General features: G+C 41.6%; 4 protein-coding genes and 1 long non-coding RNA gene across 8 annotated transcripts; 1 reads left to right on the top strand and 4 right to left on the bottom strand.

Annotated features, from left to right (window-relative positions):
• Positions 1-406: 406 nt before the first annotated feature.
• On the bottom strand, positions 407-3,724 carry LOC140771480 (pentatricopeptide repeat-containing protein At3g51320-like). The gene is made up of 2 exons (XM_073113057.1): positions 2,328-3,724; positions 407-2,237 (listed from the first exon to the last, which is right to left on the bottom strand). The coding sequence occupies exons 1-2, from the start codon at positions 3,346-3,348 to the stop codon at positions 1,591-1,593; spliced, it is 1,668 nt and encodes a 555-aa protein (XP_072969158.1). The 5' UTR covers positions 3,349-3,724; the 3' UTR covers positions 407-1,590.
• An 802-nt stretch (positions 3,725-4,526) lies between these two features.
• On the top strand, positions 4,527-10,128 carry LOC140770815 (cellulose synthase-like protein D2). 2 transcript variants are annotated; one of them, XM_073112098.1, is made up of 4 exons: positions 4,527-4,984; positions 5,345-6,292; positions 6,831-7,626; positions 8,130-10,128. In XM_073112098.1, exons 2-4 carry the CDS (start codon positions 5,382-5,384, stop codon positions 9,882-9,884), a joined length of 3,462 nt encoding a protein of 1,153 aa, XP_072968199.1. In that variant the 5' UTR covers positions 4,527-4,984; positions 5,345-5,381; the 3' UTR covers positions 9,885-10,128. The 2 variants fall into 2 exon arrangements, with proteins under 2 accessions (XP_072968199.1, XP_072968200.1); XM_073112099.1 differs by lacking the exon at positions 4,527-4,984 and adding an exon at positions 5,028-5,218.
• A 1,048-nt stretch (positions 10,129-11,176) lies between these two features.
• On the bottom strand, positions 11,177-11,973 carry LOC140770726 (uncharacterized). The gene is made up of 2 exons (XR_012106048.1): positions 11,796-11,973; positions 11,177-11,710 (listed from the first exon to the last, which is right to left on the bottom strand). It is a non-coding gene; the product is annotated as an uncharacterized lncRNA (long non-coding RNA).
• A 190-nt stretch (positions 11,974-12,163) lies between these two features.
• LOC140770725 (uncharacterized) lies at positions 12,164-16,655 on the bottom strand. Of its 2 annotated transcripts, XM_073111987.1 has the most exons (3): positions 14,758-16,655; positions 12,922-12,985; positions 12,172-12,302 (listed from the first exon to the last, which is right to left on the bottom strand). In XM_073111987.1, the coding sequence occupies exon 1, from the start codon at positions 16,509-16,511 to the stop codon at positions 14,946-14,948; it is 1,566 nt and encodes a 521-aa protein (XP_072968088.1). In that variant the 5' UTR covers positions 16,512-16,655; the 3' UTR covers positions 12,172-12,302; positions 12,922-12,985; positions 14,758-14,945. The 2 variants fall into 2 exon arrangements, with proteins under 2 accessions (XP_072968087.1, XP_072968088.1); XM_073111986.1 differs by having other exon boundaries at positions 12,164-12,302; positions 12,922-16,655.
• A 1,714-nt stretch (positions 16,656-18,369) lies between these two features.
• LOC140770227 (dolichyl-diphosphooligosaccharide--protein glycosyltransferase subunit DAD1) lies at positions 18,370-21,727 on the bottom strand. 2 transcript variants are annotated; one of them, XM_073111297.1, is made up of 6 exons: positions 21,682-21,727; positions 21,216-21,320; positions 21,042-21,089; positions 18,926-19,013; positions 18,746-18,789; positions 18,370-18,655 (listed from the first exon to the last, which is right to left on the bottom strand). In XM_073111297.1, exons 2-6 carry the CDS (start codon positions 21,294-21,296, stop codon positions 18,572-18,574), a joined length of 345 nt encoding a protein of 114 aa, XP_072967398.1. In that variant the 5' UTR covers positions 21,297-21,320; positions 21,682-21,727; the 3' UTR covers positions 18,370-18,571. The 2 variants fall into 2 exon arrangements, with proteins under 2 accessions (XP_072967398.1, XP_072967399.1); XM_073111298.1 differs by lacking the exon at positions 21,682-21,727 and adding an exon at positions 21,591-21,613.
• Positions 21,728-21,800: the final 73 nt, after the last annotated feature.

Genomic DNA, 21,800 nt, shown 5'->3' with positions numbered 1-21,800 from the left:
GTGATTGGACTCGCTCATTGCCATTCTGTGGTCTGTCTTTATCCAAAAAGAAGCTGTGAAGTACCATCTTGCATGCTGATTGATAATGGGATAGTCATGGTGAATTTACAAACCTCAGATTAGCAATCTTCTTTATAGTCTCCTAGTACCATATCCTTTCTATCGTTGACATCTGATATAATTTCCATTCACCGAATGCTTCATCTCAATGATCCCATTGACCAAAAGCAGTTAGTCTCCCAATGCCAATTCAAGGAAAGAACACTGATTCTCCTTGCTAAAAAGTTTTCCTATTAACAGCCAATCTAGTTTAGTCATATAGACAAGAATGAAATTAGAGAATGTGGTAATCACAACAAAGTGTTTATCACTCATGAATCAGAGAGTGAACCTGGAAATGAACATGTAGCAGGAAAATTTCATCTCATTAGTTTCAGTTGCCAACCAAGAATCTGGTGGCAAAAACATTTCAGTTAACAAGTACAATGCATGTTATCCTGCTTTAGTCTGAACAAATATAAAACTTGATGATTTACACCATTCATCTCTAAGAAATGTTACTTATATATCAAATTATTGTTCATTTTTTTGGCTAAGTCCACCAAAAGAGGGGCCTCCTAGTTTAGCAGTTCCTCCGAGCCGCCACAGAGGAAAAACATTAGCATTTCAAGGTGTTCTTCAAGTCTTCGTTCTGACAAAAGTTCCATTTTCTTGAAGTATCATGAATGCGACCAAGAAGCCAGCAAAGAAACCTATAACAGGGGAATTGCATCTTGTTAACCTCAGCTGGCAACCTAGAATCATATGGCAACACATTTCATCTAATAAGGACAATGAACTGTCTCCAGCTTTACTCCAGACAAAATTTTTTTTGATGATTTACACCATCTCTAAGAACCGCCATTTTAAATTGATCATACTCATGTTTAGCAGTTCCTCAAAGCAGATTATTCCTTCACCTGGACGAGAACCTTGCCACCATAAGCAGATTGCCTTCATTCTGAAAAAAAAGCTTCTCTTGTTTCTTCACTAAATCTCCAGAAACATTTCATATTAACTTACTGGCAACTTAGTAAAATGTGCAAGACGCTGCTTGACTAGAAGCTGAAAATTTTGAAATATATATACAATATACAAAACTTGTTTCTGAAATTTTTTGGATTATTATATTCCACTCTATGCCATGTAGGCATATGCATCAACCATAACAAATAAACAAATCCGCATCTGAATTCTTTGATAGGGTAGCATTGGTAACTCCGCAAAAACCCCATTGCTACCTGCTGGGAAGATGTACGACCAAAATAATCCTAAACAAGCATACCGAACTACTGTAAGGCACATATCTTCTGATTCTCCTTGCCATTTGCCAACCTCAACATCATGAGCAAGTTTACTAATGTCATGTAAATCTCCTAGGATTCTGGTTGCAAACAAACTGCAAAGTTAAATATGTGCACAATCTTTACTGAAACTTACAAGTTCAACTCGCCCTTATTTTCCTTCATCATCTGCCACTTGGCAAAATCCCCAATGCTTCCTTCTGGGAATATGTCAGACCAAAACAATCCTCAATAATCATGCTGCAAACTACTGCAAGTCACTTCCCTTCTGAGTCTCCTTACTGTTTGCTAAACTTAACCTCAGGGCCAAGTCTTCCAATATCCTGTTAATCTCTTGTGATCCCGGTTTGGAACGGTCTCCAACTTTAAAGTTGTGAACAATCTCATTCAAATGTACAAGTCTATGACCAGGCCTAAATCTTTCACATTTTTCCTTCATCATAAACTTCACCTTCTGAGCATCATCCCATTTACCAGCTGCGACATACACACTGCACAACAAAGCATAGTAAGAACCATTATTAGGTTCCAACTCAATTAGTCTCTTTGCCATCCGTTCACCCAGTTCCAACTCTCCTCGGAACCGGCATAATCCAAGCAAGCCACCCACTGCCAATGATTCTGTGTCCTCAGGCATGCTCCTTAACACTTCTTCCGCCTCTTGTAGAAGTCCGAGACCTCCATAAAGGTTAGCCATGCACCAATAATGAGCAAACATCGGCTTGAGCTTATACAAGCTAGTCATTTGGTCAAAATATCTCCTCCCCGCAGCTAAGAGACCTGCACGGGCACAAGCGCAGAGGACCCCAACGAAAGTTACTTCATCAGGTATGATCCTTGACTGTGGTTCTATCTGCGTGTTAGCTTCTTGTCCTCCATCATCATACCCATCACCTGACAGAAAACCAAAGAGCAAGTGTTAAATTAATATCAATACAACGTTGAACAAATAAAAAGGAAAGAGAAGGGAAGTCTCAAACTCACATCTTCCCACCATTTCTTGGAACAAGCAGAGCCCCTCCTTTGGATCACCATAAACACACTGCCCTACAATCATCGCGTTCCAACAAACCAAATTCTTATATCGAATCCCACCAAAAACCTTCGTCGCAACGTCCACCCTCCGGCATTTCCCATACATATCCACCAACGCCGTCCAAAACACCAAATTGTCCTCTGCAAAGTTCCTCAAGAAGAACCCATGCACCTCCCTCCCCGAATTCATCCTCCCCAACCTCGCACAGGCCGTGACTGCACTCACCATTGTCGTTGCGCTTCCCTTCAACCTTCCCTGCCCCACCATCTCCCTAACCATCTCCAACGCCTGCTCCGGGCTCCCTTTCTTGACACACCCGCTGATCATGACGTTCCAAGAAACCACATTTCTCCTAGGCATTCGGTCGAACATTTGGAAGGCGGTGTCCAAGTCGTCGGAGAGAACGTACGCGTCGACGATGGAATTCCAGGAGACGACGTCCCGGTAAGGCATTTCGTCGAACAGGTACTGGGCGGACCCGAGGCGGCCGAAGCGGGCATAGAAGTGGAGGAGGGCGTTGCGGACGTGGAGGGCGGCATCGAGGCCGCGGCAGAGGGCCTGGGCGTGACATTGCTGGCCGGAGAGGAGTGTAGCGGAGGAGCGGAGGAGAGGGGGGAAGGAGAAGCGATTGGGGAAGAAGGAAGGGGAGGAGGAGAGGAGGGAGGAGAAGAAGAGGAGGGAAAGGTGGGGAGCGAGATGGGAGAGGTGATGGAGGAGGCAGTTGAGAGAAAAGAGAGGGAGCGAGGAAGAGAATGGGAGGTGGCGGAAGAGGAGGAGGGTGTGAGAGAGAGGTGAGTAGGCGGCGGAGGAGCGGAGAAGGAGGGCGGAGGATACGGGTGAGGAAAGGAGGAGGCCAGAGGAGAGGAGGTGGGCGTGGGCTTGGAGGACGCCGGGGAAGGAGCGGACGCGGTAACGGAGGAGGCGGAGGAGAGATGGAGACGGTGGTGGGGAATCGTTGGGGACGGTCATGGGCAACCAAAACTAGGTGGGGTTTTGGGTTTTTAGGTGTATAGAAGTTGGTCTGCACTGGGCCACACTTAGGTTCTCATCCGGCCCAAAGGCCAGGCCCCTACTTAACTATGGCTAGGCATTAGTTTATCTTGATAGAGCTCTTTGTGAAGCCAATAATAATCTATCTAAGTAGAAGGTTGAAAATATTTAAATCCTTCATTAATAAAAAATATATAGAACAAAACTGGAGACACAAACTATGTTACATATGCTATTTCTTTATCCCGGGAAGCTTCGGACGGTGACCAACCGAGTATGGTGTGAGATCTAAACCCAATCTTTGACTAAATAGAACCTATGACTATACTCCATCACCGTTGCGTTCTTAAGCAAGAAACCTCCAACTGCTACGTTTCCAAGAATATATTGATATCATAATTTCAGGTGTAAATTAACAAGCATTCCTCGCAATCTTGTATTAAAATAGGAGGCAAAAAAGGGTACAGGCTATCATGGGAATGATTCGAAATAACGCGGCGATGCATGTGCGGCGCGTGCTCCACCGCGGACGCTGGGCCCCACGCGAAGTATCGTCACCGGCTTCCTCACCGTCGGGTCGGTGCTTATTATTATTATTATCCTCCTCCTCTAATCGTAGCAATTACGACCATCCATGTAATAAAACAACACGAACGTGTCGTTTGGTTCGTATAAATTACATCTCTATATTTTATCATATTTTAATTCGATATGCAAACTCAAATTATTTCACGTTATTTAAATAAAATTGATCAAACTCAAATTATTACATAAACTTATTTAAAGTAATTATTATATGTTTTACAATCAAATAATAATATACCTAATTTATATTTAAACAGTGTGTATTAAAATTATCCTTCAAAAATCTTTATGTAAACCTAAGTTATTTTTGTGTGTTTGATAAAGGCAAGAATGTGGTCCCCGCCAAATTAGCCGTTGCAGGTACCTTTCCTTCAATTACGCGTCCCCATTTGTTCGAAATAGCTACAGCCTATTAGATTTCACCAAACGTTAAGATTGTAGTAAATTCCTACAACTTATTTCTGTACGAAATCCTCATGTAGGCAGTCCCCGGAGACTGTGTGCTGTTCGGATATATACAGCCGATCCCTAGCACGCTTCTCCATCATCTCCGCCTCCTTTCGCGCTATTATGCACGAAAATGAAAAAAAACGAAGAGGAAAAAAAAAAAAGAACTCCATTTCCATTTTAAGCTCCTTCCATCTTCGATCCTTCCTGAGTTCCTTCTTATCTCACTCCTGCTCTCAGGAAACCCTAAGTGTAATCCTAGGAAAAAGAAGGAAAAGAAAAATTCTCCTCGCTGGGTATTGGAGCTCAGCTTTTTCTCTTCCCCTTGTCAAAAAGCCAACTTTATTTGAGACACTCCCATGTACTCGGTTTTCTCCAATAAAGAAATGCCTCCATGTTGCTTATAGTAGTACTGTTGGACTGTTCCCCAACTCTACCGTTCTCAACTTCCCTTTACCATACCCAGAAGTCTTTTCCGCATCTATGATCCAGTTGTAGTCTTAGAACGCGCATTTGATCGAGAGCTGGATCTTTGTAGCTGTCTCTTGCGCTTCCAACTCATTGGAGAGTCGGTATTGGGATGGTAAGAATCCATTATTTAAAACCATTTCCTCTTCTGGGTCTCTTCGATTGAAGTATTCCGAGTTGAAGTAGCTTGATTTCTTGGCGATCTATTGTTCTTAAGCAACATCGCTTGCTTCCTTTGAGATAATGTTTTAGAAGTTCGCATTTTTAAGCTACCTTTAAGCTCTTTTTGTTGTTTGTAATCCACCCACTTCGCATATCTCAAATTCTCGTGTTTTGCTGTGATATTGAGGTGATCCACTACCCATATTAGTTTAATATTTTAGCACTTCTCCTCTTCTGGGCGATCCGTTGCCATCCTTTTTTTCCTTTCTCCCTTTGTTTGTTGTTTGAGGTGTTCTACTCTTGGGTATTGTAGATCCAGTGAGGTAGAAGAAGGTGGAGTAGCTAGTGTCATGGCTTCCAACAGCTTTCTCAGGAACAGCCGATCAGCTCGCATTTCTTCGTCGGGGGCTGACCCACTTCAGGTTGGTGGGAGGCCACCGGCGGGCCCTCCGGCTCCCACAGTGAAGTTCGCCCGCCGGACCCAGTCCGGCCGGTATGTTCGCTACTCCCAGGATGACCTCGATAGTGAGTTAGGGAGTGGCGAGTTATCGCAAGAGTTTCTTGATTACCATGTGCAGATCCCCGCCACACCAGATAACCAGCCGATGGAGATGGGCGTGGATCCATCCATCACAGCCAAGGTCGAGGAGCAGTATGTATCGAATTCCCTCTTCACAGGCGGCTTCAACAGCGTCACTCGTGCTCATTTGATGGATAAGGTGATAGATTCAGAGGCGAGTCATCCCCAGATGGCTGGTGCCAAGGGGTCATCTTGTGCAATCCAAGGGTGCGACTCCAAGGTCATGACCGACGAGCGTGGGATTGATATCCTCCCCTGCGAGTGTGACTTCAAGATCTGCGCAGAATGCTTCAATGATGCTGTTCAGGCTGGTGGCGGTGTCTGCCCAGGTTGCAAGGAGCCGTATAAAGCTACAGAATTGGAGGAGGTGATGAATAATGCTGGCTCTGGGCGACCACTGCCTTTACCTCCTCCACCACCTGGGGTGTCTAGGATGGAAAGGAGGCTTTCTCTGATGAGGTCACAGAAGATGACCCGGAGTCAGACTGGTGATTGGGATCATAACCGGTGGCTATTCGAGACAAAGGGAACTTATGGCTATGGGAATGCCATCTGGCCTAAAGAGAACGGAGGAGATGGTGGCAATGGAGGAAATGGGCAACCTACGGAACTGTCAAGCAAGCCATGGAGGCCACTTACCCGCAAGCTGAAGATCCCTGCTGCTGTTCTGAGCCCATATAGGTAAGACCATAAGACAGCTCATTGTGCTGCTATAGATAAATAAATTCAGTTAAAGATCTTGTGAAGGCTTCTCTGGCACTCCATTTACTCTACAAGTTCATGTGTTTGTGGGCCGACATACATTTGTTTCTAGGCACAGAGGATTAATTTCTTTCCTAGATCCTGGTACTTTGATAGGGCCCAATGGATTGATATCCTAATCTGACCTGTCCATACAAATTTGATACTCATCATTAGATCTTCGTTTGCCAGTTACCATTATGAGATCCTTTATTGTTGTTGCGCATTAGTAAAACCTGGCAGGTTATTCCACTTACCCTTGGAGAACCTGTTCAAACTTACAGGTGTGAACCTTTTTTCTATTTTTGGTGTCGATATAGTGGATTATAGTTTCTTTCAAAAATAATGCAATGTGTACATATTTGCTGATTTGTTATCTTCTATATGCATTGTTGTTTACTTTCTTAGAGACTCTTGTCTCCCTGCACACAACCTTTCTCTCTTTCTTTATTATAATTTCATTATTTTTGTTTTGTAGGCTACTTATACTTATTCGCATGGTTGCCCTTAGTCTATTTCTTGCGTGGAGAGTGAAACACAAAAATGAGGATGCAATATGGCTATGGGGAATGTCTGTTGTCTGTGAATTGTGGTTTACTTTCTCTTGGCTCCTGGACCAGCTCCCAAAACTGTGCCCTGTCAACCGAGCCACTGATCTTTCAGTCCTCAAAGAGAAGTTTGAAAACAACCCTACTGGAAAATCTGATCTTCCAGGCATTGATGTGTTTGTTTCCACTGCTGATCCAGAAAAAGAACCGCCATTGGTCACAGCAAACACTATCCTTTCCATCCTTGCAGTTGATTACCCTGTTGAGAAACTTGCTTCTTATGTTTCAGATGATGGGGGTGCTCTTCTAACCTTTGAAGCAATGGCCGAAGCTGCCAGTTTTGCTAATTTATGGGTGCCCTTCTGCCGTAAGCATAATATTGAGCCTAGAAATCCAGAGAGCTATTTCAATTTGAAGAAGGATCCTTATAAGAACAAGGTTCGGTCAGATTTTGTCAAGGACCGGAGACGGGTGAAGAGAGAGTATGATGAATTCAAGGTTCGAATCAATGGGTTGCCCGATTCAATCCGTCGACGATCTGATGCATACCATGCTCGTGAAGAGATCAAGGCTATGAAGCGGCAGCGAGAAACTGCTGGTGATGATCCAGTGGAAAGTGTGAAAATTCCAAAAGCAACTTGGATGGCTGATGGTACCCATTGGCCGGGCACTTGGATCAGTCCTTCCTCTGAACATTCTCGAGGTGACCATGCTGGAATCATTCAGGTATATCTTGCATATATTCTGTTTAATATTTTCCAAAGTAGATTCTTTTGAATTTGGTAGAGGTGTGTTTTTACATTGCGGTACTCTCCATTATTATATTATTATTGTTATCATTATCGTTATTATTATTAATTATTATTATTATTATTATTATTATTATTATTATTGTTATTATTATAATAGTGATAATGACTAGACTTTCTAATTTTAAGGAACCGTTGTTTAGCTGGGATTAGCCTTCTAATTTCTGCAAATGCTTGTGAAAAATGATACCAGATTGTTATGGACATGAAAACAAGGAGCTTGATTCCTGTGAATTTTGAGTCAGATATTTGAACCCTTTTCCCCTAAGTGCTACAAAAATGTTCCATTTTGTAATATAGAGCCTAAATTGCATCATTATTCCTAATACTATAATGACACAAATTATAACACCTATCTCAAATATATGATGCTAGAAAAGAAAAACACTTGCATGATCTCTTTCATCTGCTTTGTTGTAGGTAATGTTGAAACCTCCCAGTGATGAACCCTTGTATGGCAACAACGATGAAGACGGACCACTTGACTTCACAGATGTTGACATCCGTTTGCCAATGTTGGTTTACGTGTCACGAGAGAAGCGCCCGAGCTATGACCACAACAAGAAGGCTGGTGCCATGAATGCCCTTGTTCGTGCCTCTGCCATCATGTCAAACGGCCCCTTCATCCTCAACCTTGACTGTGACCATTATGTCTACAATTCACAGGCTTTCCGTGAGGGCATATGCTTCATGATGGACCGTGGTGGTGACCGCATCTGCTATGTGCAGTTTCCTCAGCGGTTTGAGGGTATCGATCCATCTGACCGCTATGCCAACCACAATACGGTTTTCTTTGATGGTAACATGCGAGCCCTAGATGGTATCCAGGGGCCTGTTTATGTGGGTACTGGTTGCCTCTTCCGTCGGGTTGCTCTCTACGGCTTCGATCCTCCCCGTTCTAAAGATCACCAGACTGGATGTTGCAGCTGCTGCTTTCCCCAAAGGCGCAAAAAAACTTCAGCCGTTGCTTCTGAGGAGACTCGGGCTCTTCGAATGGGAGACTCTGATGAAGAGGAGATGAACCTCTCAACATTCCCAAAAAAGTTTGGCAATTCAAGCATTCTCGTTGACTCAATTCCAGTTGCTGAGTACCAAGGTCGACCTCTTGCTGATCACCCTGCAGTTAAGAATGGACGTGCGCCTGGTGCCCTCACCATCCCTCGTGACCTTCTTGATGCATCAACAGTTGCTGAGGCCATCAGTGTTATATCGTGCTGGTACGAAGACAAGACAGAATGGGGTCAGCGTGTTGGGTGGATTTATGGGTCTGTAACTGAGGATGTTGTCACAGGTTACAGAATGCACAACAGGGGATGGAAGTCTGTTTACTGTGTTACAAAGCGTGATGCCTTCCGTGGAACAGCACCCATCAACCTCACAGATCGACTTCACCAGGTACTCCGTTGGGCAACAGGCTCAGTAGAAATCTTCTTCTCCCGTAATAATGCCCTCCTTGCAAGCCCAAAGCTTAAGTTCTTACAGAGGATTGCATATCTTAATGTTGGAATTTACCCATTTACCTCTATCTTCCTAATTGTCTACTGCTTCCTCCCAGCACTCTCTCTCTTCTCTGGGCAATTTATTGTGCAGACCCTCAATGTGACCTTTCTCACATACCTCCTCATTATCACCTTGACACTCTCCATGCTGGCAGTGCTTGAGGTCAAATGGTCAGGGATTAATTTGGAAGAATGGTGGCGAAATGAGCAGTTTTGGCTAATTGGGGGAACTAGTGCCCATCTAGCCGCCGTGCTTCAGGGATTGCTGAAGGTGATTGCTGGGATTGAGATCTCATTCACCCTCACTTCAAAATCGGCAGGTGATGATGTAGACGATGAGTTTGCTGATCTTTACATTGTCAAGTGGACTTCGCTGATGATCCCACCTATCACCATCATGATGGTGAATCTGATAGCCATCGCTGTCGGCATCAGCCGAACCATATACAGTGTGCTGCCACAGTGGAGCAAGCTGTTGGGTGGCGTTTTCTTCAGCTTCTGGGTCTTGGCTCATCTTTATCCATTTGCAAAGGGGCTGATGGGGAGAAGAGGAAGAACACCAACGATCGTCTTCGTGTGGTCTGGGCTTATTGCCATCACCATTTCACTGCTTTGGGTTGCAATTAACCCCCCGTCCGCAAATTCCCAGATTGGTGGTTCCTTCACATTCCCTTGAATCACTCTAGTTTTGGTTGATTCATAGGAATAGTTTGGTAAATGGGTGTCGGTTGAAGACAATGCTTTTTAGTTACTGAAAGCAACCGATTTGAGGTGAAGAGTTTTAATATAGTGGGAGTACATTTGATCATGCTCTGTTTAAATGTACCAGTTACTTGTAGATGGATGATCCAACTCGTTTGGTTTTGTAATTTAAGAACGCTATCAAAGTGGATTCGTTGTTCTTTTGTTCATTTGTTAAATATTGAAGCTATTGCCGTCACCTGCACATCTATTGCAGCCTTGCAGGGTTTAATTGCAGCCTCTTTTTTCCTTTTTTATTCTCTCCCAGTTAGAAGAGCCCTCCAGCTATATGTATGTATACATATATCTTAATTAATTATACAAGTCATATCCTACTACTCATTTTATACTTAGGTTAAATTCTGAATTGCCTCTCTTTAACTTTTCTTTCCGTTACTTAATTGTTAGTTTTTCCTTCTGTTTAGGGCTTGGCATTAGATGCATCGTAATGCAAGAATATAGTGACTGGCACCGTTTAAAGTTGTGGCTATGTTGACACCTTACATAATGCCAGGTATCAAAACTTTTCTCCTTCAACCTGTTATCTGACAGTAAGTCAACTGATATCAACTTCCCTAGGTAATGCTTGGGCATTCCAACCAGAGGGAGATGTAGCATTGCTGCAATTCCCCTATTCTGAGGTCTTTGTGTGATAATATCAGATCAAAAAATAAAGGCAAAAAAACAGAGAAAAAAAAGGATCACGTATCTGGACGCTATAGCCTTTTAATTATTACCTGCATTTGTACAAAGGTTTCAGCACAAGCAAGTTCCACTTTTATAGTGTGTTAAATGTTATTATTCTCCATGATCAAAAGGTGAACAAAAGATTTGGATATGCCAGCCATGAGCAAAATTTTGGATTAGCCACAGCTTTGCCATGCTGTTGAATGGATGCAAGATTGTGGGTCATCCTTTGCATCATGCTTTTAAGGTGATCAGTGGATTTAAATTCCTATATGGTACACACTCTTACAGCTCATGTTGGCAAGTCATCATTGCCGGTTAAAGTTAGGATCTTTCACCTTTCTCTGGTTGGTCGTCCTCAATAGGATCAATTCTGGAGATCTTTTGGCTAGAGAAGGGGTTTCAAAGCCCTTCTAATGCCCTCCTCATGTGGCACCAATGGTAGTCTCTTCCCTCTATTCTGGGCTCGTCTCTGCAAGAGGACTGACTCAACCATAACCAAATTTACAACTGGCATAATGTAAATGTGGAAATTCATGGTAACAAGGCACTGAATTGCAGAATATTTATTTCAACCAAACTTTATCTTAGCCGAAGAAACTTGGGACTCGTAAATTGAGTCGCAGATGTCAAAAGATGACACATTTCCGAACAAAAGAAGCAAAAGAAATAAAGATGTTAAAAAGAAGAATACGGTATTCTAATTTTCCTCTTAGATTACGAAAAAAATGCAATGTTACATCTGTAGATGACAATAAAAAGAACCAACTCCAGCTGTTAATAGAAAAACTCTTGAACCACCTTGTGTTGGTGAACTCTTTCGGTCAATCTGTGAGATTTCACGGAGGTGGCCAGGAAAAATCATGAAAGAAATGGCCAACTTCCAGTTGCAGTTCTACCAGCTCTTTTAGGTACCACAAAAATTGCAACTTAGTGAGGATTTGATTACCCCAAGACAAATTGGCAACCATTAAGAAAAAAAAAAGAAGAAATCAAGATTCATAAGTTCCTTCCTAAAGCTGCAAGTAGAAATGGAAGACTCACCTGGGGGACCTTGCAAACTGGAGTAAAAACCTGCGTGAACAAATGAGCCAGTTAGACTATGTGCATGATATTAGAAATATTAGAATATTGTCAGGAATTTTAAGCATATCATTACCAAGTTCAGCTCAACTACAAACTCTGGTGAGATTAAGTTCGACAGTGCTTAAGGCGTGAAGAAAGTAGTTGAGACAGCATAGACGTGTGCAACTCCATTCTGCAAGTTGCATTCAATCAGGTGGATGCATATAAGCATGACTCAAGATTGAGGTCAAGCACACCATAAGAAGCTCCATGGCTTCTTACGAATCTTGCCTGATTGCAGTCTTCCTAATGGCTCTCAGCATATCAGCATCAGCTATCCCCGAGGCTCCATCAAGTAGCAGTGACATTGTCATGGCAATGCAGGAGATGCAGCAGGCGAACTATTTCACTTTTGTAATGCTGATCAATATGGTGGACGAGAAGATTCCACCAAACACCACTTTCCTGATGCCCAGTGATAGGATGCTGTCAAGAACCTCCATCCCTGAGAACCAAGTGATGGAGTTCTTACTGAGGCATTCAATCCCTTCACCTTTGCTCTTTGACGATATTAAACATCTTCCAAATGGAACGCTTCTTCCTGCATATCAGTCAAACTATATGATCAGAATAACTAACAAAGACAGGAAAAGATTTTTCTGCAATAATGTCCATCTAGTAAGCCCAGATATCTGCACTGCAGGAGACTCATTCAGGTGCCATGGAATACATGGAGTTCTAAGGAGAGTAATGCCCGCAAGAGCTACCCAGCCCACCTGCTCTCATCCAGCACCACCTACAGCATTGCAGCCATTGCCCGCTCCGATTCAACCTCCACCTTCTTCACACCTCCCAGGCATGGCTCCTGCCATAAGTCCACCACCAGGACCATCTGAAGACAGTCCTCAACTGTCATCTTCTACTATTCTCCAATTCAGAGGATTATATGCCACAATAGTATCTTTCCTGATCTTCTCGGTAACAAAATTCTGAATTTAGTACCAGGCTTCTTATTAGAGAGTTTTTTGAAAGAAAACTCTTAGGAATATCTGCCTTATATCCTTTCTGTGACCTTTTCTATGTATGATTATCTTCCACCATATTTATTACATGCATGACATCTTGATTCCATCATTTAAAAAAAAAATTCAGTTTAAGCCACACAACCTCCATTAACATGATGATGACAATCCAAGTCTCGACTACCTTTAGTGGCATACCTCATATCTGTTTCGGACTCATTTATTTCAATAATCCATGTCAAATAATTCTCCACCAGCCTTCCTATAAAAGATTGAAAGAGTATATTATTCTGCAGGGTTAACGTGACAAACTTTATGGAGTAAATCCAGAACTAAATAAACTTTCAAGGGACTCATGTCCACTATAGCTTTACAGATAAAGGGAAAAGGTCTAAATCACGGTTGGACAAGAAAGCTTTGAAAACTATACCTGAGATGAGAAGTGCAGCATTCGCTAGAATAACTCCACGGGCAAGAAAATGTTGTTCAAGGGCAGCAGAGGTAGCTGCCTATTAAATTCATTCTTTTCCCTAGTATTCTCAAACCCCCCCAACCAAATAAGAGTATATAGAATATAATTAAATAAAGGAAGTAACAACTTTTGATATAGTCAACAAAAAATGGAAGTGGAGGGAGTTCTTCAAGCCAGTGGGTTACAAGAATTATATGCTATACTAAGTTAAATAATACATACATTTCTGCAGTAGTAACAATTGGCCTCTCTTCAAGTAGATACGGCACCGAGTGCTACTGAGATACAAGTAGGTAAGGTGAGTCATTGGAGATATCACAACAGAGAAGGTGTGCAGTGGCCAGTGGATCATAACCCTACACTGACTATTTTATCTTGCTATTACGATAATTGTATATTATCTAAAAATAGTTGCATAATCACAAGAAACTATATCATTTAGTCTAAGAACCACTCCTGCGCATAATTGGTGCACATAATCTGGAAGATCTGCATGCAATTAATTCTTACATACCAGTCATTAGCACATCAATCATTGCAAGTACAGCATGATGGGGTGATAATTTTTATGGTCATTGATGAAATCTCTATGTTGTCCTTCCTGGTTCCTCACTTGAGGTCCAGAACATAAATTCCCATGTCACATTTTGCTGAGAAGAGAGGCATCCTTCCAGTTAATCTTTGTTTCTTCACTTATAAAGCCTCAGCTGATTAAAGTTTTTTCATTTAATCAATTAATGCCATGACCTAACACATAATATGCACTTGGAAGCAAAGCTCTGTATAATGCTAATAACATTAGTAACAATTATTTTACATTGATGAGCTTTCTATTCCTTACATGTTGGCAAAGTTTCCAAATTTGAAGTGCTTGTAGACATAGTATGTCCCAAAGGGCATGAAAACACTACTAAATTGCATCTGAAATACTCTCTTTTAGTTTGAGGAAAAACGGAGGGAAAAGAAAATAAAAGCTCTTCAGATGACAAGGTTGACATCTAAGTTTTGATTGTTAACTAATGTAAGCATTCTTCTCTCACAGCTTTCAAATATGAGGTTTGACTTTCATTGTAGGCCTATATTAGAATATTCTGTCAGTACATCAATTGGCCAAAAGATTAGCCAGAAAAAAAAAATTTATTTGACAATTTTCGACACTTTTCCAAGTTTTAGCTTTAAAATTAATTAAACTTGGTGACTGAAAAGGCTATGGATTATGAATAAGGAGTATGAACTGTCAGACTGACGACACCAAATGTCAGCAATTTTGTGTAGAAAGAAACTGAGTTTAGTAAAACCCTTAGTTGATAAATAGTTATCTCGGCAATCAAGCAGGAAATGAATCTGCATTCACCTTAGTTAACCATAACACTGGACTTAAGCAAATTGACTAAAAAAATCACATCTTTTTATAGCCATACTAGCCTAAATCAGCAATGTAGGAAAGATGTCTCTCTATGAGGAGCAAGAGCCCTAAAATACTGAGGACTGAGCGATAATGAGGAACTAAATAGCACTCATATTCTACAAAAGAATCTAGATCGATACAGGAATAAGCTTACCAATTTAAAGGTCAAAAACCATGCATATGTCCCAAAGATCTGCTAATCTGCTATAGTTTGCTAGCAAATACAGCAAGTCAGCAATACAAAACCTTATCATCAGCTCAGATAGAGCCTGAAAATCTCGCCTGCTACAAACAACACTTTCTCCTTTCCCTCTCAAGAACCAAAGAAGAGTAAAGAAGCCACTATCTATCCCATGCAATAGAAAGCAGTGCTGGAGGAAGTGAAGCTGGATCAAGCTCCCAGGACTCTCTTGGCAGATTCATTGCCTCTGTTTCAGAAAGCTTCCTTGCAGGAATCTGATGTGAGAAGAGCCTAACATCATCTTTCTCAAGCCACCTAATAGCATGGCAACCGATTGCCTGCCTCTTAAATATAGTCTTGTACCCTTCCACCTTCTCAAGATACCCCATGCTCAATCCGTGCATCTCACTGTAACTCGTGAGGAATACAACAATGTCATAATGCCTCCCCTCCTCTTCTCCCCCTACACTTTGCTCCCCGTATAATGCCCAAACCGACCCCTTCTTCGGGTAGATCCTGTACAGATCCCTTGCCGCCCTCTCGCACTCAACCAAATGAGAGAACATATTCACCGAATCAACATCAACCTTTCTTCCGACCTTGAACCGCCCACATGAAATGTGCAATCCCGAATTCTCTAACAGCAGCAAAGACTCATCCCCCTGGTTCTGAATATCCAACCAGCTCATCCTCACCCTAAAGGGACTCGAAGAAAACACCTCTTCGATCAAACCATAATGCCGGGGCATTCCGTCATCATCATCATAAATCGCCCACACCTGCCCTTTCTTAAAGCTCTTCTCCGTCCGATCCTTGTCAAAGTCGTAGAAATCTGAGTCCTCCACCGCCATTAGTCCCAAGTCATCATCAACTTCTTTCTCCTCCTCCTTCACACGAAGCAAAACCTTATCTTTACCCTTCTCCTTCTCCTTCTCCTTCTCCTTCCCCTTATCCTTCACTTTGATAAGCTCCAACTGCATCTGAGCCAGAGTCTTCTCCGGCCGACTCGGCCGGGCTTTCTTGGTAAACCGCGAGATCCTCGGCCGAGAACTAGACCGCAACCTAGTAGTAACCCTAACCCTAGCGCTAGCCCTGTCGCTATCCAATTTGTCATCGTCACCAGGAGGGGTGGGAACCTCCACGGCGAGGAAGCTCTTGGAGCAACTAGGGCAGACGAGGCGGTAGCCGACGTACCTGCGGTCGAACTCGTGGAGGAGGCGGCACGTGGCACAGGCGGTCCAGAAGGTGGGGCTGGAGTTGCGGCGGAGGCGGAGGTCGAGGTCGCGCTTGAGGGAGCGGTCGGACAGGAAGCGGAAGGAGTCGGCGACACGCTTGAAGGCCTCCTCGGCGGCAACGGAGGAGGAGGACTTGTCGGGGTGGAGGGCAAGGGCAAGGGACTTGTACTGGCGACGGATGGAGGAGAAGGGAGAGAAGGGAGGGAGGCGGAGGACGGCGTAGTGGTCGGAGGGGGAGGCGCGGAGGATCTTGAGGGCGGTAACCATCTGGGAGGCCCCGGCAACGGAGGGGTACAAGCGCGCCGCGCGCTTCGCATGCTTGAGAGCGGAGACGAGGGAGGACGACCGTAGCTTGGATTCTGCGAGGGAGAGGAGGCGGAGCGCCTCCGACTCCGAAGAAGAGGGGGAGGGCGGTGGCACTTCCTCCTTCGGCGGTGGAGCCACCGTGGCAGGTGACTCCAGCAGCGGCGGAGGAGCGGACTCGTCGGCCATGGCGGTGGTGGTGGGGACTGGGGTGCGGGCAGAGAGAGATGACGGTAAGTGTGAGCGCTGAGGGTTAGAAGCGTAGAAATTGGAGAGGGTTAAGTCAAGCGTAACGAGCCTAACATAACGGGTTGAATATGTTGACGAATAGGTGGTAATAGTAACGAATTTGATTCAATCCAAAATCTTTTGCTAACTTCTAGTCCTTTTATATCAAAGGACCAACGGCTTTTGGCATAAAGTACACACAGCTGCTCACCTGCTGTAATAATAGGAGCATAGTTAGACTCGGAAAAGAGCTGTCCCTGTTAACCTAAAACCATCCCGGAGGAGACTGGTTCCCAACGACAGAATTGGGGAGTGGGGGAGGAATTAGGATTCGTGCTTCCAGCATAACAGGGGTCTCAAAATATTCGCAAGTTAATTTTTTTTTAAAGGAGCGAGTCCAAACCTTTTCAAGTTCTTCATATTGATTATTATTATATAGGACGACGTTCTTATATTTGAATATTACCTCAAAATGTTGATATCATATATAATAGAGTTAACAAACTGGTTTGGCTTTTGCCCTTCTCTTAAAAAGGTTGACAAATAGGGTAGAGTCAGTTTCGAATCATACATTAGAGACTTCATGTTACTGAGTGCTGATCAACACCTTCTAAATTGGCATTACTTTAATAATAACTATCGATTTATAAGACTCACATCTGCATGCAATATGTAAGAGAATAGAACTATCAATTAGTCTGCCGAACTATGAATCCGACCTCTCCCACTTCTACTCGGCCAACCTATTGCTATCCTCTTAGTTGACAAGGTCCTAATTCCGAGGACTTTCTTAACATAGTCATAATGGTTAATATCTATACACTCATCTACTCTTACGACATAAATTTAGGAAAAAGAAAATATTACAACCTATTTGAATATTGAATCTGCTCCTTATTGGAGCAATTTGTATTAACATGAGAGCATCTATATAATTTAGGAAAAAAATTATTTTTGCTGCCTCTATTTTGTCTTATTTTTATTTCGACCGCTCATTTTTTTTTTAAATTAACCCCTATTTTTTATATTTGTTATCTACTAAACCTCCTACTATTAAGTTTTATGGTAGAGATTAACTAGACTTCAAGCTAAATTGACCTACGGTGCTCAAATTACTATTATATCCTTAAATTTTTATATCTTTAGTAAACTCGACCTATTCACTAATGTAAAAGAAAAATCTCTCAAAGCCTTCTTCGCTTTCTTTCCTGATCCACCCAATCTCCTTAAACCCTCATATTCTAAGAAAATAATTATGAAACGTTATATCATCTTAACATAAATAAAACTAAAATTAATATTTTCTAGAGAGTTCAAACATATTATTAAAAAGTTTAAGCACTTAAACATGAGTTTGCAATTGATATTTTTATTTATAACAACCTACAACACCATAAATAAAATAGAAACTAAGAAGAAAATAATTTTAGTAGAATACTAATATGAAACCCAAGATGAATTCTTGATCTCTAAAGAAAAAGAATATTTAAAAGAGAAATTTTATTTTTACAATGTGAGAAATGGATCTTTTTCCTTGCCCTAAAGAGATAAAATAGTAGATATGGCCCACTGTATGGGTGAAAAATTAAGGAAATAGATAAACTAAAAATAATATTCCATCATGTTCCGTTGGGTTAAAAGCTAAAAGGCAGAGGTTTGACTTATATAGGCAAAAAAAAAAGTCGAAATAAAAGTTTTCCTATAATTTAAATATATTGATGTATGCCATGCAAACTAAAGTCTATTATTTACAAATTAAACAAAAGCCTCCAGAAAAATCACAAACTGTTATGAATGAATTAAGAACCTGCAATTCGAATTACTGCAGAACATTTTGTAGTTCCATTTAATAGATAAAAGTCAACAGTGAAATCACAAATGAACATGGCAAGTTCCTCTCTGGGTACTCAAAAATATCAGCAAGTAATCTTAATTAGACTAATGGCACTTCATGAGAGTTGCTCTTCATCCGTATAGCTCATACAAAAGTATGGCCGGGAACTCATACTGCAAGGTTATATCTATCCAAGGAAATTCATGATCACCAGATGGAGCACCAAGTTGCAGAGAACAAAATCTGCAAAGGCACGTTCCGGTGGTAGATCCTTCAAAAAAAAAGCATAGCATCAATGATCAACCTGCATAGATATTTTGACATGAGAAGACAGATGGTTTGTCTTAAAAGTTATACATACCTTGAATTCCTTGTTTTCTTTGTTGACTTGAATGCGGAGACAAACTACAGAAAAAAGACTAGAGTCATCCAGTAATCCAAGAACAATAACAAGAACTACAAACTACAGAAAAAAGACTAGTCATCCAGTAATCCAAGAACAATAACAAGAACTTCAACAAGGATGAGAAGAAATTCCTACCTGCAAGTACTGCTGTCCCTATGCAAGAGAGTACACCTGAAAGGAAAGAGTTGAAAGGAAACGATCCAACTATTCCCATGTAGACCACCTGTTGCACCAAAAAGGAAAAAAAAAATCTATGAAAATACTGAAAATATTTGTCATAAAGAACTTGCAGTTGATATTACTTTTTTAATCAAATAACTCATGACTTGGTATGAAGCATAATGCTTATAAGATGGAGATTCTCAGAATCTACTTTGCACAATGAGATCCATTGCAGATCAACTGTATGGTCCTTAATTTCTGAACTCTTGAATAACCAAATTAGCACGGTAGCACTTACCACATGGAAGTTGCCAGATTAACATGGCCCTGAGTTTCAACTTCAAATACAAAATCCTATAACTCGTCCATGAGAAAACAAAGGGAAGCACAATGAAAGTTCTAGAAACAATTCATCTTACAAAACCCCCTGCCTGTAATTGCCTACATGAGTCTCACAGAAGATTCTGAATAATTCTCAACTGCTTTATGCAAGCAAATTGCAATTTAAGCGACAGACAAGAAATCAGGTTCAAGTTTTACCAGTTTTAGACCCAACTTACTGGTTGAATCATCATGCACCACTTCAGGAGAATATAGGGAAATTAATTACTACAGAGGATGGAATGAAGCTCATAATTGTGTAAACCAACGTAATTCAAATTTGTGTCAAGATTTGACAAGAAAGGGGCAAGAGAAAAATGAGTAAGCAGCTCAGATAATATGGTTCCATAAACCAGCTTGGGAGAGAGAGGTTAGGCGGAAGGCTACTAGAAGTTGTTTGGCAGATGAGAAAGAACATTGAGTTCAGGTAGAGGAAAGGAAGAGAACACATATTTACATGCAAATATTTTTGAGCTTGCATGAAGATTAAAGTAGAATATAGGGCATGGTATTCATGAGAGGAGAACAACTACTAGAAAATAAAAACTTGAGTGATAAATGAGACTCAATCACTACATACTCAATATGGTACAGAAACATAGGATTGCATTGCCAATGGCATTGAAGTGTATTGGTTGGTGGTCCACACGGCTTGTATGACTGGCACAGTGTGAGTCAATGTGAAATTGATCTAGCTGATGGCAATATTCAGCCAACAGCAATGAAGGCCCATGAGATCTTTGGATACTGAAATAATCCATTGAAGCATAGTACTACTCTATTTCACCGCCCACTGCCCTCTTACTAGACTTTCTTCCTTCCTCCTCCAAACTCCAAACCTCTCTCTTGATTTGGAAGATAATCCTAGCTATCTAGAATAACAAGGGATTTGGATTTGCTAATCTGGATATATTTGGGTTGGATCCAATCCAACCCTTTGTAAAATGATGACTGAGATAAACCTGTTCCATTGTCAAGTAGATCATGTTCTGCCCTGGACCATATTCCAACCCTTTGTAAAATGATGACTGAGATAAACCTGTTCCATTGTAAAGCAGGTCATGTTCTGCCTTGGACCATATTGCCAGAATCAAGATGTGACAGTGAAGACTAGGTTCAAACATGATCTCTCTCTCTCTCTCTCTCTCTCTCTTTCATTTCCTCCCCTTTTAGTCAAGACAGAAGTGCTACACTCAAAATTGGGGACCTATTGGCAATTTCCTTTAGTGTGAGTTTCAGCAAATTTAGTGAGACTTAACAGATTTAGTGAGCCTCATCTGCAGTTTATTAAATAGTCTAAAACTGCAAATTTGAATGGTCTTGCTAAAAGATATATCTTGGACGATGTTCCCATTAAATTTGCAAATGAATATATAGGTAGAGCGGTAGACCCTCTATAAAACTCTCAACTGCAAAGTCAGACGGTCTTGCTAAAATATATTTCTTGGATCATCATAGTAAATGCATATATTGGTAGATCCTCTATAAACACTCAAATTGGAAAGGAGAAAAAAAAAAGGGAAGAAGACAATTTCTCTATTTCCCAGGTACCTACCATATTGCACTACCATTTTACACATATCCAACAAAAGGGTCAAGATTCATTGATCATCAAAACATATATGCTTGAGACAATCAATTAGTTAGACACAAATTACATAAATTTCAAGAGGTAAAAAGAAAGATAAGAAAGGCCATCCATAGATACCTGAATCACAGCTGTAGCAACTGCGAAAACCACATAAAGATCTATAATCTGCAGTTACGTTTACAAGCAAAGAAAGAAAACACTCATCAGATTCCCGATCTACTAATTAACCCCACAAAAAAGAAAGCAAAGCATATTAAACATATTCACAAATGGAGACCAACAAAATTATACCTTGAGATTGGTTGGCGTGGCAGCATAAGCCTTACGCAGAGATTGAATAAGGAGCTGAGCGTCGTTCGTAGTTTTCGCCATCCTCAAATTATTCCTTTCCACTTCCTAACAAAACAAATCGAATAAAAAGGTTAAAAGAAAAAGTCAAATTTTATGCGAAAAAGGGAGATCGGATAGAAATCACAGCAAGAGGTGGATCAAGATGGCGACTTGGCTTCAGGAAATTTCGATTTTGAAGAAATCGTGATCTGGGTTGGGGGTAAAATGCAATGAAGAGAAGAGATCGGGTGAGGAAGTCGCGCAGAGGAACAGATGGGTCAAGACAATGGTCACCAATGTCAAGAAGAAGACTACAAAAGGGAGAAGAGGAAGTGCCTTAATGGGTAGGAGAGATCCAGCTAAAACCCTAGAAAATATTTGAGAGAGAGAGAGAGAGAGAGAGAGAGAGAGAGGGAGGGAGACGAACCAGGAGAAGAGAATGCGGCTTCTCTGCAGTGGAGAGCCTACCAAAGTTGGGGGTTATTTTTCCTCCGTTTCGGATCCGGATCTCGGTCAACATCGAGATTCGGAACAGCGAAACAGTGA

Source organism: Typha angustifolia, chromosome 11, assembly GCF_048772165.1.
Source record: "Typha angustifolia cultivar Huaian chromosome 11, ASM4877216v1, whole genome shotgun sequence".
Classification (NCBI taxonomy): Eukaryota; Viridiplantae; Streptophyta; class Magnoliopsida; order Poales; family Typhaceae; genus Typha; species Typha angustifolia.
The sequence above is the reverse complement of the archived record's forward strand: the minus strand, read 5'-3'. Positions and strand labels throughout refer to the sequence as shown.